This window comes from Dromaius novaehollandiae, chromosome Z (genome assembly GCF_036370855.1).
Source record: "Dromaius novaehollandiae isolate bDroNov1 chromosome Z, bDroNov1.hap1, whole genome shotgun sequence".
NCBI classification, from domain to species: Eukaryota; Metazoa; Chordata; class Aves; order Casuariiformes; family Dromaiidae; genus Dromaius; species Dromaius novaehollandiae.
Genome location: NC_088132.1, coordinates 55,393,885 through 55,411,421, shown reverse-complemented (window position 1 = coordinate 55,411,421; position 17,537 = coordinate 55,393,885). Strand labels below are relative to the sequence as shown.

The following is a 17,537-nucleotide window of genomic DNA, read 5'->3' as shown; positions in this document are numbered from 1 at the left end:
ATTCATGAGAACATACAGAGACATAATTCATGATTTACAGGTTAAATTCTTTGGGAAGTGAAACAGGCTTCATTGATTCAGCATTTTGCCTTGTCTTATTTGTTTGCTTTTACAGTAATGCAAATTTATAAATGTCAGGGCATTGAATATTTTAACCTCAGATTCCATCTTTAACTCATAGCATTGCTTACTTCCTTCAGTATTTTAGGATCTTGAGTCTCTAAGGTGTCCGGCTTTCTGCCAAACTTTAATAAGCACCATTTGGTAACTGTGAGATCAAATCAGTGAGACTTAAATGGCATTCAGCCAAGGAGGCCTTCAACATGGGAGGCTTTCAGTACTTTGTGGATTTGGGTCATAGGCTTACAAGAAAAGCTAATAGTGCTCAGCTGATTTCTTGTGAAAGGAGGAATTTTTCTCTCAAATAAAAATGTAGACTGGAGCAAGCTGAGGAAGCACACGTTGTATCCCTGTGATGGACAGAGAGAACTCTATACCTTTTTGTTCTGTATGGTTAGTGTTCCAGTTGCATCATGCCTATCACAGGCCATTTGAAGATGAAGGCCTAAAATTCTCTATTAAGGAAAAAAAGGTAAAGCTTATCAACTTATCTGCCATGTCATATTTATATTGGATAGCTTGCCTCCCTATTCTCAAGTAAACCCTAGAAAGGAAAAAAAAACCCTCAACATTTGATATGGTAGTGTTTGAGGATTTAAGAACTAATAATTTTTGAGCACACACATGAAAATAAAATACTTACTTGCTCGGGGAAAAAACAACTCAGTTAAAAAAAAATTAAATGATTCAGAATGTGGCAAGTCTCTGGCACACCAAATGCTATGTTTATTAAATCAGAAATAAAATCTCTGAGGAGTAACAGAACAAGTCTGTGATTCCAAAATGTCAAGCACTGTTTTAATTCCTACCATGATTTCATACTCAAAATAAATTGCTAAATCTCTATGCTGGAGAAATCTCCTTTCAGAACTAGCATTGGATATTTTGCTATCTTTAAAGATGCTTTCGTTGCTTTCTCCTACCCTGAAATTTGTCTGTGTGCAGAAACGTATCTCTAGTTGTAGTGCTATGTGTCTCTGGAGTCCCCTCTGTTGCATATGTGTGGTCCCTAGGTCCCTTCCTCCACTTTTTTCCTACATTTGAAAACTTTTTTTTGCAAAATGTAGTCGTATTACCAGTGTCAGTGCGCATCTGCAAGAATTTGCCCTCTAAAATCACCTGGGTAAAGTGCTTTTAGTTTTCGGTCAAGAAGGAAACACATTCACAAGCTGTGCTATGCAGTTTACTTGTATATTGATTACCTTCCCATTAAATGTATGTGTTATATTGCTTCCCTGAATAAACATGAATTCTGTTTTGTTTTCTCTCTCTCTCTCTCTCTGGCCCCCTTTTGGTGTCTAGGATCATTTTCTCTTTGATAAGCCAGTGTCCCCTTTGCTAACATGTGCTGGGATGGCACGTGACTGGCCAGATGCCAGAGGAATCTGGTATGTTGTGTGACATGTAGAAGCTTGTGTCATGTTTAAAAGATTGTATTACAAGTCTCCTTGCTTGTCCTAACCCTGCAGTCGCTCTGTCCTGATACTCACAGCATGTTCTGATTGTTTTTAAAAAATGTTCTTGATTATTTAAAAAAAGAAAATCCAACAATGAATAATACAGTGGGTAAGACCTTTATATTCATAGAAGCCATAGTTAATATCAGCAACGCAGTGTAGCATCATAAGCACGACTCCTTCTTTGGCTTTTTATCACTGTTTTTTCTATTTCTAGATAAAAATTTGATTTGGAAAAGAGCCAGTGAATCACCATGAAATCAGCAGAGCAGAGGTTATAAGTGCAGTCTAAAACTGGATTGTAGCAATGCTATTAGGTAGGAATCATCGGCAATGTAGTATCCTGCAACTGTATTGCAGCATACTACATTGTAAATTCCTTTCCCCCCTCCCCACTTTCTAGAGACAGAATGTTATTTTGATTACCTGAATTGAAAGTAATCCTTTCTTTCTGAATAAACTGGACAAGACAGGATACAAAGGCAGTTGAATTTCCTTTCCTTTATGTTATAGGTCTGTTTCTACTTTTATAACTGTGCCATATTTTGTGCCTGAATAGAATATTTTCTGGGGGAAGAAAGGGATAAGAACCCCCAGGAATACTGCCAGTACAGCACCCCCCCCCCCCCCCCCCCATCGCATGGTGGGGGCAGCTGTGCAATGAGCAGCACCTGCATCCATCCTGGTCTATTTTTAGGGGTTACCAGATGTTACAATTCTGGAAAACTAGGTGAATAAGGATTCTGAGAAATCATCCAGCCTACCTCCTTGCCCTAGGCATGTTCAAGACTTTTGGAGAGAATGGGTCTTTATGTGGAAAAAAATCTGGTCTTCAAGCAGTGTGTGGATACTGGATCATGTTCAGCAGCATTATTACTGTGATGAGTTAAACCTGCTTTCTGGCAGTGAACAGGCACTGTGGAGCCTGATCAAAAGGAAATCTGTGAGGATTTTCTATTTCAGTGAGCTTCAGGTTAGCTCCATGGTGCCCGTTTTAATCTGAGGAAGAGACTTGTTCCGGAAAAATGGTAAATCTGAGGCATCCCATTCATTGACTCTCCAGTCAAATAGCGAAAGTGCCAGCAATGTGTATACTATCAGGGGAACTCCTGAATAGAACAGATCTGGCTTTGGCTTGCTTTACTTGTGAAATATCAGGCAGAATGGAAAAAGTGAGTTAGTGTGATTGGAAAGTATTTCAGTGAGCCAGATTTGGAAATCCTGGCCTTCTTTTACAAGAAATTGTTGTCTCAGAGTACACTTTGTGAAATGTGTTCTGCACAGGCACCAAGGATGGAAATCCTACCCTTGTTAAAGTCTGCAGGACAGTTCCCACCCACTCCATAGAAAGAGATGGTGCTATTTAAATGGACTCAGTGTGGTGTCACTCTGCCCTGAGTAGACTGATTTAATTAATGGGGGTGCTGAGTCAGACCAACATCAATCTCTTTGGAAAATCCTACCCTGAATATTTGTATGTGACTGAAAATGAGGTCGTTGGACCTCTCTGTAACTCTAACGTCAGGCTATAGGATGTTTGCACTTGTTCAGTTTTGCACCCGCAAACTCCAAGTGTGAAAAGGGAGTTGCAGTAAAAGATAAGCTGAAAGTCAGGTGAACTTTAGCTCTTGGGTTTTATGTGTTTCAAGCTTGATAATATTCCACTATTCATATGATCAAGTCTAATCCTATCAATCACCTTCTACATTCTATAGAAAGACTGCTGTAAAAGACAGAAAAAATGGAGAAAAGCGAGGAAAAGTGACCTCAGGTCTGACCTACCACTTCATAAACCTTGTCATGACTGATCTCTTTGAAGCAAGAGTGGATAGCTTCTCTTCAGGCATTTTTATCTTAATTGACGAATCAACATCTTTAACGCACTGTCCAGAAGCAACATGTAACTGTTTTCCTGAAACATGTAATTTGACTGGATGTGGCAATGCCGTGTTCCCAGGTGATATAAAGGGCACTGGGATTTGAATCAGAAGAGAATACAGTTAGGTAGATTGCCAGGGCCCCAGCAGTATGTAAATGTTAGGTTTTTTTCTAGCTGCACAATTTTCTAAGAAAAATGGCAAACATCCCCAGTGACTGACGATGCCAAACTTGCCTGTTCCCTTAGCAGCTGTACCTCCCGGCTGTGTCCGTGTTAGGAGACAACGTGTTTCTCCTAGCTCAGCATCAGGGCAGCATGATGTGATCAGAGAAAACTGTTCTTGTCACTGTGACCTGAAAAACTTGCATAATTCCATTGGCATGGGGGATCAAACCGTGAAAGTAGCTCATATCCCTAACGCTCGAGAGCAGTGTTATTTTGCAGTGCTTAATGTCTTCACAGTCTGGAAAGACTGTGATAAAACTAATGATACTGAGAATTATTTTTCAGGGCTTATCTTGTACTTTAAAGCTACTTATTTTTCTCTCAACCAGGCATAACAATGACAAGACATTTCTTATCTGGATTAATGAAGAGGACCACACCAGGGTGATATCCATGGAAAAGGGTGGCAACATGAAACGGGTGTTTGAAAGATTTTGCCGTGGTTTAAAAGAGGTAGTAAATCATGAGGTTATTACTACTGTTTTGTTTATTGTTGGGCTCTTGTCAGCACTGCTTACTGTGGTTAACACTGACCTGACATCTCCAGGAGCAACAAAATAAAGTAACACCAATCCAAACAGCAACCCACATTAATGGCAATTAAAGAAGGAAGCAAGGGCAAATTGTTAGCTGAATTATAGGGAAAAATAGATAAAATGTCTCTGTAGCCTTTGTATTGCCATCTTCAGCACTGGCTGGCTAAAGAAATATCCCTTCCTTGCCACCTTGTGTCTGCAGGCTGTGAAAGTTCATAAATAAAGCATTTTATTTTGGAAGCCCAGCCTGCTGGTTCTAATCCCTGATTCTGGGAGTGGAGTGGACATTGCTGAGGTTGTACACAGGACTCAGGAGGTAGGACTTCTGGCCTCTCTGACTACTTTGGGAGGATACTGGGTTTTGCGATTAAAATACTATGGATTGATAGGTATGACTCCTGGATTTTATTCTGGTATTGCTATTCATAAAGAAAAAAAAACTCATAGAATGATGGGTTAAAACAGTTTTGTCTAGACAATCCAGGTATGATTGAAGTTTGGCTGTGGGCCCAGGGCAGCCCTATGTACTGCTCTGGCACAGAAAAAGTGCTTTAACAGAGAAAGAAGATTCTACTCTGTTCCACACGCAATCCTAGCAAAAAAGGCACAGCAGGGTAGGTGACGTGTCAGAACTTTCTTCTCCACTCTTCTTGTCCACATCATCCCTAGATGGTCTGCCATGATAGATGATACCCTAGAGGTTAAGTTATATAAGGTTGAAGCTGGCTTCAAATTGTCTCCAAGACTGTAAGAGTAATCAGGCTGTATAAAACAATTATTTCTCCCCACTGGGGGCCTTGACATGCTCGATTCACCTGCACTGTAGAGGAACATTGTTAATGTCCATCATACTGCTTTTGTTCCTCAGTCTGGAAATGCATATTGGGCCAGCTCAGGACCACTTCATTGCTCTCCACCATGGCAAAACAGCCTTCACTCCAGCTTCTCTGGCTTTCTAGAGATTGCTCTGTCTCAGGGAATCCCTGAATGTTGTAGAGCCAATGCAGTGTACCCCCTTCCATATCACTTCACCGCCACCAGCACAGCCCCTGGCCTGCAGAAAGTACAAGGCAAAGTGGGCAGAGCAGGGAGCTACAGTCCCTGAATCTGGTTGTGGTCCCTGAGAACCAGAAGAAAGTAACTTGAGAGCATGCCTTACTTAGAAGGTTTGAGTAGGTAGTGGGTTTGGGAACATGGAAATACAAAAGCACCTAAGGGATGCTTCTTTGGCACCTGGGTGGTTCACTGGGCTCTTTTATACTTCTCGGGGATGCCCATAACACTGAACAGTGTACAGGATTGCAGCCTAAGTGACATGGCTTGTGGATGTTGTTCCCAGGTTCACCTCTGCTACTCTGCTTAGCTCATGTTCAGCAGAAGTGGACCTATGGACCTTGCTGTGAGAAGTGGTCAGGCAGCTCTGGGAACTGTCCGAAGCAGATGCCCTGGGGCAGGAAGTCACATCTAGTTCTCACTATCAATTCTGGTGTCCTTACAGACTATGCAAATGATGTTAAAATAGTCCTTTATTTTTGTATCTTTCTGCAAAATGGAAGTATTTCCTATGTTGCAGAGGTCCTGAGTATCTGGATAAATATCTGATTCTGTTTTGGGAGTGAATTTACTGAACTGAAACTGTAGTGGGATCACAGAAGTAAGTCTGGGATATGTAGCTGAGTGGACAGAATGGCGGCCTATTCGGAGGTCAATGGAGCTTTATGATATTTCTGAGGATAATGATTTCAGTCTCCTTTTCTAACTGGGCTGGAGATCTACTAATGAAAATCATTATATAGGTGCTATGTAGTCATCTTACAATGGAAGCAGGGCTGTTAGATTTAGGCATTTAGAAATGAAGTTTCTTGCTCCCTAGAATAATGTAATCACCCTGAAAATTACATGAAACCGCACTTCAGCTCCTTTTGTTTGCTCTGTAGTGTTTGAGACTTTTGGGCGTGTGCTTTGCAACATCACTCCCAAAACACCAAGGCTAGAAACTAATTTATTCTAGATCAGTAATTCTTATGTAAAAATATGGCTCCCTGGGCTAGGGCTATACAAAACCATCATGACAGGGAGACTTGTGATAAAGTGACAGAGTCTGCAAGCCAGTGGTAGTAAGCAGACGAGAAGAGGTCGTTGTAATGTTCACTGGGGACCTTGGTGTCTGATGAGCGCAAAGATTTGCATCAGATCCAAGCCAGACTCTGCTCAGGCTTATATTTATGCACCTCCATTGGTGTTAGTGAAGTTCATCATCAACATAAATACAAGGTGAAAAGAATTTCAGCTATAAACAAATGTCAGAGGATGACACATTTGTATGCATCCCTGTCTTTTTCCTTTCTCTTTTTTTTACCTTCACAGGTTGAAAGATTAATTAAAGAACGAGGCTGGGAGTTCATGTGGAATGAACGTCTTGGATATGTTCTGACTTGTCCTTCCAACCTGGGAACGGGTTTACGTGCTGGAGTCCATGTTAAGCTGCCAAAGCTTAGCAAGGTACATAAGTCATTTAAAAGGCCAGTGACATAAGTCAGCCCTTCATCTGATTTATAAGGGAACAAATGAAAAATACAGCTTACAGTGATCGCACATTGGCGTGAAGTGTAACAACAAAGTCCTAGGGATAATGCACGACTAATGGAGCATACTTTTGTTCTGCAAATTATTGTATTTGTTATGGAAATTAATCTCCTCAGCAGACAGCCACCAAGACAGGCTGTAATTCAAAGACAGGGGAAACTATCCATCTCTGCCTGTCTTTTTAGGGATGCTATTAAGTCACGGATAATAGCATTACAAGGATTCAGCACAATAAGTAGGGCAAAAAGCAATAAGCACAAAACTGTTTCTTCTGTTAGGATCCCAGGTTTCCAAAAATCCTGGAGAACCTGAGGCTTCAGAAGCGCGGCACTGGTGGCGTGGACACGGCGGCTGTAGCGGATATATATGATATCTCCAACCTAGACCGCATGGGTCGATCAGAGGTAACCTGTTCTTTTTTTCCTTGCTTTTAAACACAGATCTGTACTTGTGTGAGTCAGTTTCCCTCCATTTGGGTTCACTTTGATTTTAGTCACACCACTGACTTCAGTGGAGCTATGGCAGTTTTTACTTCTGGTGAATCTGATCCAGTGAAAATGCTTACACGATGGAAAATTACTAATGTGCATGAAGTGTTTGCCAAATATTCCTTTTATGACAATGGGAAAAGAAAAAAACATGAGCAAGTTGCATAAATGCAACTTGTTTGTACCATGTGCTGAGGCACTCTCTGCGAGTGTGAAGGTACTGGGAACATTTGGCTGTGGCAACAGAATTTCCTCGGGCTGATATTTCTCAGCATCACAGCATGAACTCATAGACCTGACTGCCTGCTGGAGTACACAGCTATGAGCTGGCTGTCCAGGCTCTCTGCGGTGCTGGGCATGAGTTAGGTATCTAAGAATGGGGTTCACTGGAGGTTGTATGCTGGGCACGGAGCTAGCCTCTGTGCCTGCTGCACCCAGTGTGAAATGCTGAGGAAAAAGATAGGGACTGAGTCCTAAACCACCCAGGGAGTCAGGCACTGAAATCAAGACTGGATTAATGTGTTGTTTTCCTTTTAGGATTTACCATTATGCACTTTCTCTACATGTAGACAGCACGCCTAGGTCAATCCTTTTACATCAAAATAACGGATAAGGAGGAGGTAGTGCCATGTTCCCATGCCCAGTGTTGCACTGAGCAGAGGATGCAGGAGAGCTGGGTTTAAATCCGCCCTCTGCTTGCTGTGCAGCAAAGATTTGAATTGTCATCTCTGAGCCCTCCCTGTTGAGTTGTAGGCTAAGATGAGATGGGTTAGATGTGGACACCTCTTTGAAGCTATTTCAGTTTGAACACAAAAGCACTGGGCCAGAAATAGTGGAAATATCCCTAAAGCCTGATGGTGAGGCTGCTCACCTGGAAGACCCAGGTCCCAGACCTCATTCCAGTTTAAGTATTTTATAAAGTAGAAGAGCTCATAAGAGCAAATCTACTGGAGGATGGGGAAGAAACAGCGGTGTGAAAGAGTTGCAGCCCCCTTCCATTAGCTCTGCCTGCGCCAAGTCCTTCCTCCAAGTCATGCGCTGTAAGTCCTGTGGCACAGCTATACAGCTTCCCTTTCCTCACTGAGATCAGGGAGGCAAGTTCACCCTTGGCCGTATCAAGAACAAGTGAGAAAAAATTAACCATGCAAGACTATGTAAGCCCGGTGATGCTAGCACTCTACTAGTAGATAGGAAATGTAGATTCAAATCTTCTGTCAGACATGCCTTGTGCTTCCCATGTGAGTGCTCTAACCATCAGCTATGGTCTGTCAGGCAGGCCTTAGTGGGATACATGTCTCCTGAGGACTTTTGCTCCACTGGACTCCTTTAACTGTGCAAAACAGGTTTTGGTCTCAGATGCCAACCTGCTTGTGTGTGTCAGGATTTGAAGGGCTGCCTGCTTCCCTAGCAACAAAACTTTAGTTACCTTGGGGACTTCACTGCAAGTTAAAACTCCACTGCAAAGTAGAGCGTAGTGTCAAGGTAAATTTACAGAGACCAGCAGAGCACTGGGAGGCTTTAGCAACTTAGGTGTGGGTGCATTTTGCCCCTATTACTGCAGCACAGCACCTGAGCTCAGCCTGATTCATGACAGGTTTTCATAACGTAGACATAACCCTGGGATAATGCACTTAGATTGCAACTAGATGCAAACTGGTCCACATCCAGCCACCCTGCACTTTCTGCCTCTGGAACAGAGGAAATTCAGCTCTTCTGCGCTTTCTCATTTGGACATGACCTTAAATGTTTTCACAGCCAAGGGGTATTTGGACAGGAGTTTGGAGAATCTGAATTTTGGAGCTTGATGCCTATTCTGGCAAGTAGGTAGCTAAGTTCCTTTGGCTCTAGCCTTAAACATACAGGAGTGAAAAGCTATGAAGCTGTATTATTTGCAAAAACAGTATGCGACAAAGACATTTATTAATAGCTGAAACATCACCATGTATGCTTTATACTAAGATAACACTAATAATTTAAAAGGATTACACAGCATGATTGATTAATACAGGTTCTACTGACACTTGAGGCTTGAACCTATAAATTTTTGCTTATATGAAGATTTCCACTGTCAGTAGTACCTCATAGTGAGGATTTGAAGAGTTAAGCCAATAAGATACAATCCTTACCTTGAAGATTCAAAAATCTAAAAAAAGATGAGACAAATTCAAGAGTACATAAATGTTTTATTATAGAACATATTATAGTACATAATAAAATAAATTCCATTATGTGGTGAATATGTTTGTAGAAATGAATTATGTTCCCAAAGGTGCAAGATAAGATTGTTAGTATTTTTGCTTTGTTTCAGTTACTGGTCAATGCAAACTTAATATGACATTTCTTTTCTCATGAAGGCTGCAAATTCAGACCTCTGGTCTGTAAAAGGCAACACGATAAACTGCTAAGCCACTGAATTGCTTTATAGTAAAAACAAATCCCTTGAAAATCAGTCACTGTCACAATAAAGAGACAATGGGATTTAGTTTCTGCATTGAGTTTTAACAAATGAGTCATTAAAGGTTGCTAATGAACCATTTCATGAAGATTAAGAAAAATCAGTGCTATAGCTTGCTGGCTACCGAGAAGCTAACAATACCCGGAGGGGGGCCTGGAGTCCCAGCGTGTCCCTGTCTGCAGAAGAATTCTGCTGGGGACAAGACACCTTGTGTTCTTCAGTCATTTTGAAAGAGATTATAAAGACACCACTGCATTCTGCCATATAGAACTGCAAATTTCGGTGCTGCTCTGGGTCTGAATCCAATCCCACTAGTGCCAGTGTAAATCAAGAGTACCTCAGTGGAAAATAAAGGAATTATAGAAAGCCAGCGTGAGCTTAGGATGAATCTTTCTAGTTCAGAAATGAGGATCCTGGGCTTGATGAAACAGCCTCTCCAAAACTGACACTCCTTTCAGAATCAGCAGGACGTTTCCCTGCATAAAGGCAGTTGACCAATTATCATGGTAGGGGATGGTCATCTGCAGGGGAAGGGATGGTCCTGCAGGTGGGGTGGAGTGAGCCGTGAAGGAGTTTAGGTTTGACGAGCCCTTTCAGCCCGTCAGTCTAACTGGCTGCAGCCAAAAGTGTAGCCCCACTGTCCTCCCACACTCGGCTGTGTGAGGGACCCCCTCCTATTCCACCCCGTGCCTCCAGCAGCACTCTGGGCTCTCGGTACCACTGGATCAGGGAAATAAGCTTCCGTCTTCCCCTCCTTGTGCCCCTATCCCAGTTAGTTTTCGTCTGACTCTCAGAAATGCTGCTGTGAGCAGAGGGGAGGTACAGGCTTGGGAACAGGGAGCACACAGCAGGCGAGACTGCCTCTTTTGGCAGCTGCAGATGACCATCACACAGCAGCTGAGCTGGCCTTCTGCTGAGGGTCCAGAAAATGGGGAAGAAGCACTTTCTCTGCTTCAGAATTTTTATTGGGAATATAGTAAGATGCCACTGGGAAAAATACCAGAGCCTCTATACTTGCATGGACATCTGCCACTTCAGAGAGTGCTGCCTGGTGACTCTGAACATGCACTGCTTTTCAGTTTCTTCATCCTCATACATGAATGTTGAAAACACAACAGAGAGGAGCCCCTGCCTGTGCCAAGCAAATGTCTCGAGAGGCTTTTATGCCCTCAGAATGGTCACGTTTGAAATAGGCCTCTAAACTTTTGCCTAAACATTTTATTTAAGCATTTTATTTAAGCACTTTTTTTTGTTTGTTTTTTTTGTTTTACATAGGAATGTGTATGGGAGCAGAATTTGGTGGAAATAGCTTTAGGGGTCTATTAGAAATTTTTTGCTCTCAGAAGGCCAAAAACTCTGACATAGGCCAAAAAAATAGAAGGGACAGGGAGAAAGGAATTACTGTGGGCTTCCATTGGATCAGTGCATGACCCATACTCCCTGTGCCGCAGGGTGTGTGATCTCTAGGATGTGACCTTCCTTGCATCTGGTTTTACTTGCTGTCTTTGCAGCACAAGCCAATTTTCCCTTCCTCTATTAACAGCGTTATCCAAACCTTTTTTATTTTTGTTGTTGTTTTTGCAGGTAGAGCTAGTTCAGATTGTCATTGATGGGGTCAATTATCTAGTTGATTGTGAGAAGAAACTGGAAAGAGGCCAAGACATCAAAGTACCACCACCGTTGCCTCAGTTTGGCAGGAAGTGACCTTGCTACCGATGACTGGTAACTGATGGTAAATATGTCTGCCATTCTAACAGAAAGGCACCTCTGTATATCTCTGTATAAATATCTTGTGTAATAAAACGCTACCTGATACCTAATGTCTCTTTAGATGCCTGGTTACACTGGCAAGAAAATAGTCTTAGTGCAATTTTAGTGAGATGTACCCACCTACAAGCACCTTGGTATACCCTTTGTGGGGATTGCTTCCCTTTTCTGCTTGCATCTAAGCAAGCTTTACCTAGGCTTTGAACCTTTCTTGGCTGGTGATTAGTGTTACCTGAATAATGCAAAAACCACAAATATTTTGATTCTAGCTTGTATTTGCACTTAAGGCCGTATTTATACGGTCTTCTATGAGCACCTGATTGTCATTCACAGAACCACTTCTTTGCAGTGACTGTCCAGGCAGCCGAAGTCTGCCAGCCTGACAGGCAGGTGCTGCAAAATGCTCATTATGTTTTTGGCATTCAACACCATGGTAAGTTCAACAGTTAATTAGAGCAGGCAGTTGCACATGGCTTCAGTCTTGGACGTCCACCACTTAACCTGTCACCTGGAGCTCATTGGTGCCTCTCTGTGAAAGCTGCCTCTCCTCTGGTCTGCATACAATCTTCTTTACTATGTCATCCCAAACCCTCAGACTTTTTTAGCGTTGAAGAACTCACCAGGTCACTCCTCAGCTGCCACTTCTGGCCTGTGGCTGCAGCAAGCTGGCCTCAAAAAAATCAGCAAGCAAACCAGTTTGCTGCTCTTCTGTATCCAACATAAACCTGCCCAGGATGGCCTATTCAAGTCTTTTTCTGCAGCTTTCAGGTTCCAGGTAATGGGGCACAGGCTCCAGGTAACTGTCAGTCATCAAAGTACCTAGGATGTATTGACACCCTGAATAAAACCATCTCTGTGCTCACCACTATTCCATGTGGTGAGCAGCTTGGTAGAAGTAAAAAAATAGCAGATGATAATGGTGCCATTGCTTTTCTTCTGCATATTGAAACATATTCAGTGTTTCGCAGTAACCACATTCAAAACACCATTTCTTCCTAGAAAAAAAAAATCAAAACATGCCCTCATGAATATGCTGTCTGTGTTGCTGTTGCGCTGGCAGTAGTATCAGCAGAATACACTTCAGGTATACAAGGGCAGCCAAAGGATACTGCCAAAGTGCCCATTGCTACTGTAGGTACAAACAAGTCTAGGGCATACAGTCCAGTAATTCCCCAGACTAGCACCTTGGAGCTCATTATGGCACCTCGCACAATGTAACTTTATCAGTGTGGCCGTGCACCAGGACTAGGTAGCTGGGCTGAGCAGACTGTGTGCAGCCCTGAGCTAATGTGCTCATACTGCTTTCAGCACCTCAGCTAGTTGCTCTGCACACACTTGTCCAGAGATCTCTAACGTGGCTGGACTGAACTGTGTAGATGTACCTGAAGTGCCATATATGGCAGTCAGACCTGCTTTTGTCCATTCCATTCCTCCTCTCTCCTGTCCCTGGGTTTTCCCACCATGATCTAGAACTACAGCATACCAAGTTATTCACAGTTCTCTAGCAATCATGGTGGCACTTTGAGGGAAAGAGACTCTTGCTGATATCACACAGAAAGCAAACAAGTAAAATTGGAAATGCTTCACTACCAGCCCTCCAAAACCTTCAGATCAGCACAAAATGCTACTGTGAACCCATATGCATTCAGATTATAGCCTCCACTTGCTTTCTTTCTGCTGACTTGCAAACTGCTGGTAGGCAGTGTTATGACGTCCAGCTGGCAGCCTGCTACTAGTAGCATTCCTCAGAGGTCAATGTTGGAGCTGGTGCTACTGTCTTAACGTCTTTATCAATGACCTGGAAGATGGGGTGCATTATACCCTCAGCTTGCAGCCAGTTATTAATAGTATTCTTCAGAGGTCAGTGTTGGAACTGATGATACTGCTTTAACATCTTCATTAATGACCTAGATGATTGGGTGCATTACACCCTCATGGGAAGGAGTGGCTGATACACTGGAGAGCAAGGCTGCTATTCCGGGGAAGTTTGACTGTAGATATAGGCTGACAGAAATCTCATGAAGTTCAACAAAGGCAAATGCAACATGCTGCACCTGGGATGGAATAACTCCATGCAACAGCACAAGCTTGCAGACAACTGGACAGAAGGCAGCTTTGCAAGGACTTGAGCGTAGCCGGCAGATTGACGAAAGTGATTATTCCCCTCTATATAGCACTTGTGAGACCACATCTGGAGTACTGTGTCCAGTTTTGGGCTCCCCAGTACAGAAAAGACAGTGACAAACTGGAGCAAGTCCACTCCAAGATGGTCAGGAGGCTGGAGCACATGATGTACGAGGTAAGTCTGAGGGAACTGGGCTTGTTAAATCTGGAGAAGAGAAGGCATCTTATTGCTGCCTACAACTGCTTAACTGGAGGATTTAGAGAAGACAAACTCAAGACTGTTCTTGGAGGTGCACAGTGACAGGACGAGAGGCATCGGACACAAATTGGAACACAGGAATTTCTGATTTGATATTAGGGAAACCATTTGCATTGTGAGAGTGGTCAAACATTGGAACAGATTGCCCAGGCAGGTTGTGAAATCTCCATCCTTGGAGATACTCAGAACTTGACTGAAAAAGGCCCCGAGCAATCTGGTCTAAGTTGTCCCTGCTTTCAGTGGAGGAGTTGGGCGGGGTTGCCTCCAGATCTCCTGACTGCCATATCTCCAACCTACACGATCCTGTGACTGGACTTATTATTGCAAAATGCCTGCAGAGGAGGAAATAAGCCAGAGAAATGCTCTGGCTTTCCTGTGCTCTCACCAGACATGGAACTGTAAGCCTGCACAAACATGGATACCCTTATCCAATTTACTGTCTGCTATTATTAAACTGTGGCTTTCTCTGTACTGTTGGCTTCCAAGTGTGTCCTTCACAATTAAAATAGTCTCTCTCATATGGATTACTTTTTAAAGGCTTATTATTTGCCACTTACATATTTCACTTTTGTGGTCTTTCTCACTCTCTGCGGCATTTATACTGTCAACAAAAACAACTCAGCTGATGAATGTAAGTAATTTATTTTCATTCTTTCTAGGTCACTATTTAATATTTTAAATGAAACCCAGACAGTGAAATACTGTCACTATGGCACTACTGGCACTAACACTATGCTGGACTTATTCACCCAACCCTAGAGCATCATTACTGTCCTCATGCCAGTTTGCTGTCCACCTGGACACTGTTTATCTCCAAGTTGAGTACATCCTGGAATCTGAGGTGGAGACATGTTCCTGCCCTATAGCCTTTTCTGACAGCTTAAGGGAGCAATGCTGCTGCTGCACTGTTTCCAGAGGACATACTTTGGTGAATGGCTGCAGGAGGAAATAAAGCACCTGTAGTTACCAAACAAGAAAGAGAATCACACAGATTCGATTCAACAGGAAAATATTAAAGGTTTAAAAGTTGGGTTGCTGCACTAGTCCTAGACCAGTGGCGTTACTTCGCACTTTTCTCTTATATTCCGTTTTCCCATGCCACCAAGTTTGCATTGCTGAGATCCTTTTCTGCCTATAAAACTCTGTCCTGAGAGATTCAAATAGTTATTCCCTATAAATCCTTGGAATTTATTTGAATCGCTATTCATAAGTACTCCAAGAAGAGCTATATGCCATGCCTCAAGTACTTTTATAACCTCTGTGACTAACACATCAGTGACTAGAGATCAGCAAAAGTAAACCTGCAGGTCGTGCTCCACGAAAGCCCATCAGCAGGCCATCGGGCAGTTCATACAGGGTGAGAACTGGAGAGGAATTGGCCATTGGAGGACAAGGGAAAAGTTGGCACAACTCTCTCAGCTCTACCTGGAAGAGGGCAATGACTTTTTGAGAATTGTCTGGTTATAAGAGTGAATGCATTCTTGTCAGTTGAAACTGCCATACAAATATTGTTCTAACAATAAATACACTAAGTGGCCAGTGCGATAGGCACGCACTGTTGATTTGCAGAGGAGCACCAAAGGCCGTCAGGAAGCTGCAATTCCTTCGTCCTGTGCACCTCAGAAATAGCCAGGTAATGACAGACCTATTTTTTTGAAAGCACTTACAGGGTGAAAGAAGAGGCAGAACAGTGAATGAGAGCAACACAGCCTGAAAACATGGAAAAAGAGAGTCAAGGAAAACAGAAGATGCACAGTTCTCAGCCAGTTGGGAACATGATTACATCTATTGGGATGCATGGATACTTAAGCCCAATTATTTGTGCCAGGCCTGAGCCAGGTTTGGAGCCATATGTTGAAGTTAATGCATACTGAGATTGGCCCCTAGAAAAGCCAGCCCTTGGAACAAGCTGAGGGCCTGGCTGACGAGCACTGGCAACGGGCTGGGAAGTCAAGAGGTGGCTGAGGGAAGTCAAGCCAGGACCTGGGTCAGAGGCTGCACCAAGGAGAGGGAGCCAGGAAGCCCCTGGTACCAGGCAGAGCCCAGGGCAAGGAGCAGCAGGCATGGAGCTGCCCCAGGAGAAGGAAGAGTGAGTCAGGCTCAAAGACAGAGCCGTGCCGGCAGTGGCAGCAGAAGCAGTCCAGGATAGCCGGTAAGATCGCCTGAGGCACGTGCGGTGCCCCACCAGTCAGGCTAACAGGCCCAGTCGCTGCGAGTCTCACTGCAGTTCGGTAACCTGAGCCAGACTTGCCATAAAATACGGGGGCGTTTGAACAAATGAACTGAGTGTTTCAATTGCAACCCAGAAACTGAGGGTTATGGCTCAGCTGGGCATTCATGATGGGGTTCAAAGAGGGTCCCAAGCAGTCGTTTGGCAGGAGGCAGTTAGGGAAGGGATGAAAACTTGTTATAATTAAACTTATTTATACTTGAGAGCGTACAGTGGCCGTGGCAGTGCAGCTGCCGGTGATTACAGCCATATTCCTGTCTAACACCCTGCAGGAGCTCGGCTGCTGCTGGCAGTTATGCAGGGCACTGTGCTGCGGCGCGGGCAAGGGCTGCGGGAAGACAGCAGACCCAAAGAGACAGAAACATGCACATAAATACTTTCGAAAAGTGAGCTAAAGCTTGCCTGTACTTGGTAACTGGGCTCCTGAGTCATATCATGCAATTTATAAATTTCCATGCATTACCAGGCCAGTCTCATGTGACTTACAATCTTAACTACTGAATAAACTATTGAACAAACATGCACCATCTGGAGTGCTTTGGTTTTCTGATAAGTTATGAGGTCTGTCCATCGCGAGATGGCTGAATACGAGCCGTTAGCGGGGAAAAACTGCGTAACCACAGGAGGTGTACTGTATCACCTTTTTTCCTGGGAAATTTAACACAATGTGAGCTATGGCAACAGCTTGAATGTAGAGGCTGATAAAGTGCTCCGAGTGGTTGAAGACTGACCCACCAGGATAGCTTTGGATTTTGGCTTCATTCCATGCCCTGGTGTTTGCATAACTCATGGAGAGCGCAAACAAAATTCATACTTCACTAGGAAGGGTCCCTGTAATTAAGACTTGGTGGGGGGACCAGGTGCACAGAATTGACTTTTTTTCTGAAGTCTGTTTTAAAAGCTTAACAGCCACATCTGTAGCTATGACAGTTGTAATTGATTTCACTCATGACACCTTACACCTAAAATCATGCGCTGACCTAACAAGAACTGACTAGACAGACTTAAAAAGCTCATGAAACTGTCACTCTTACAAGACTAATATACATCTGAATAGACCTGATGTCATTTTTCTGTGGAAATATTATCCAGAAAGGCAGCCGATAACATAGGGAATGAATTACGGCTAATATTTATATGCAGAATTATTTTACTAATATGATTTGTTGGAATGTAATTTAAGACCTGCCAAATAATTAATATTCATGTTTTTGTACTGTAATTCCTTTTACAGTTTACTTTCAGCTTAAGGCCTAATTAAAAGATTAAAGACTTTAAACAGCCATTTCTTTTCCCTGCAAAGATGCTTGAAAACATGACATGCACTGAAGTGCATTAGGTATAGTACAAAATCCTATTAAGTCAAGTCTTCCAAAAGGGCACAAACATACAATCGTCTGTCTGTGGCACA

The 17,537-nt window shown here is 43.1% G+C and overlaps 1 protein-coding gene across 2 annotated transcripts in view; it reads left to right on the top strand.

The window, feature by feature from the left end:
* Positions 1–11,566, top strand: part of LOC135324883 (creatine kinase S-type, mitochondrial) — a 28,637-nt gene extending 17,071 nt beyond the window's left edge. For both annotated transcript variants that reach the window (XM_064501924.1, XM_064501925.1), the window contains exons 6-10: positions 1,423–1,508; positions 4,011–4,134; positions 6,585–6,719; positions 7,082–7,207; positions 11,331–11,566. In XM_064501924.1, the coding sequence (XP_064357994.1) occupies positions 1,423–1,508; positions 4,011–4,134; positions 6,585–6,719; positions 7,082–7,207; positions 11,331–11,450 (591 nt within the window). In that variant the 3' untranslated portion in view covers positions 11,451–11,566. The remainder of the gene's footprint in view (positions 1–1,422; positions 1,509–4,010; positions 4,135–6,584; positions 6,720–7,081; positions 7,208–11,330) is intronic.
* Positions 11,567–17,537: the final 5,971 nt, after the last annotated feature.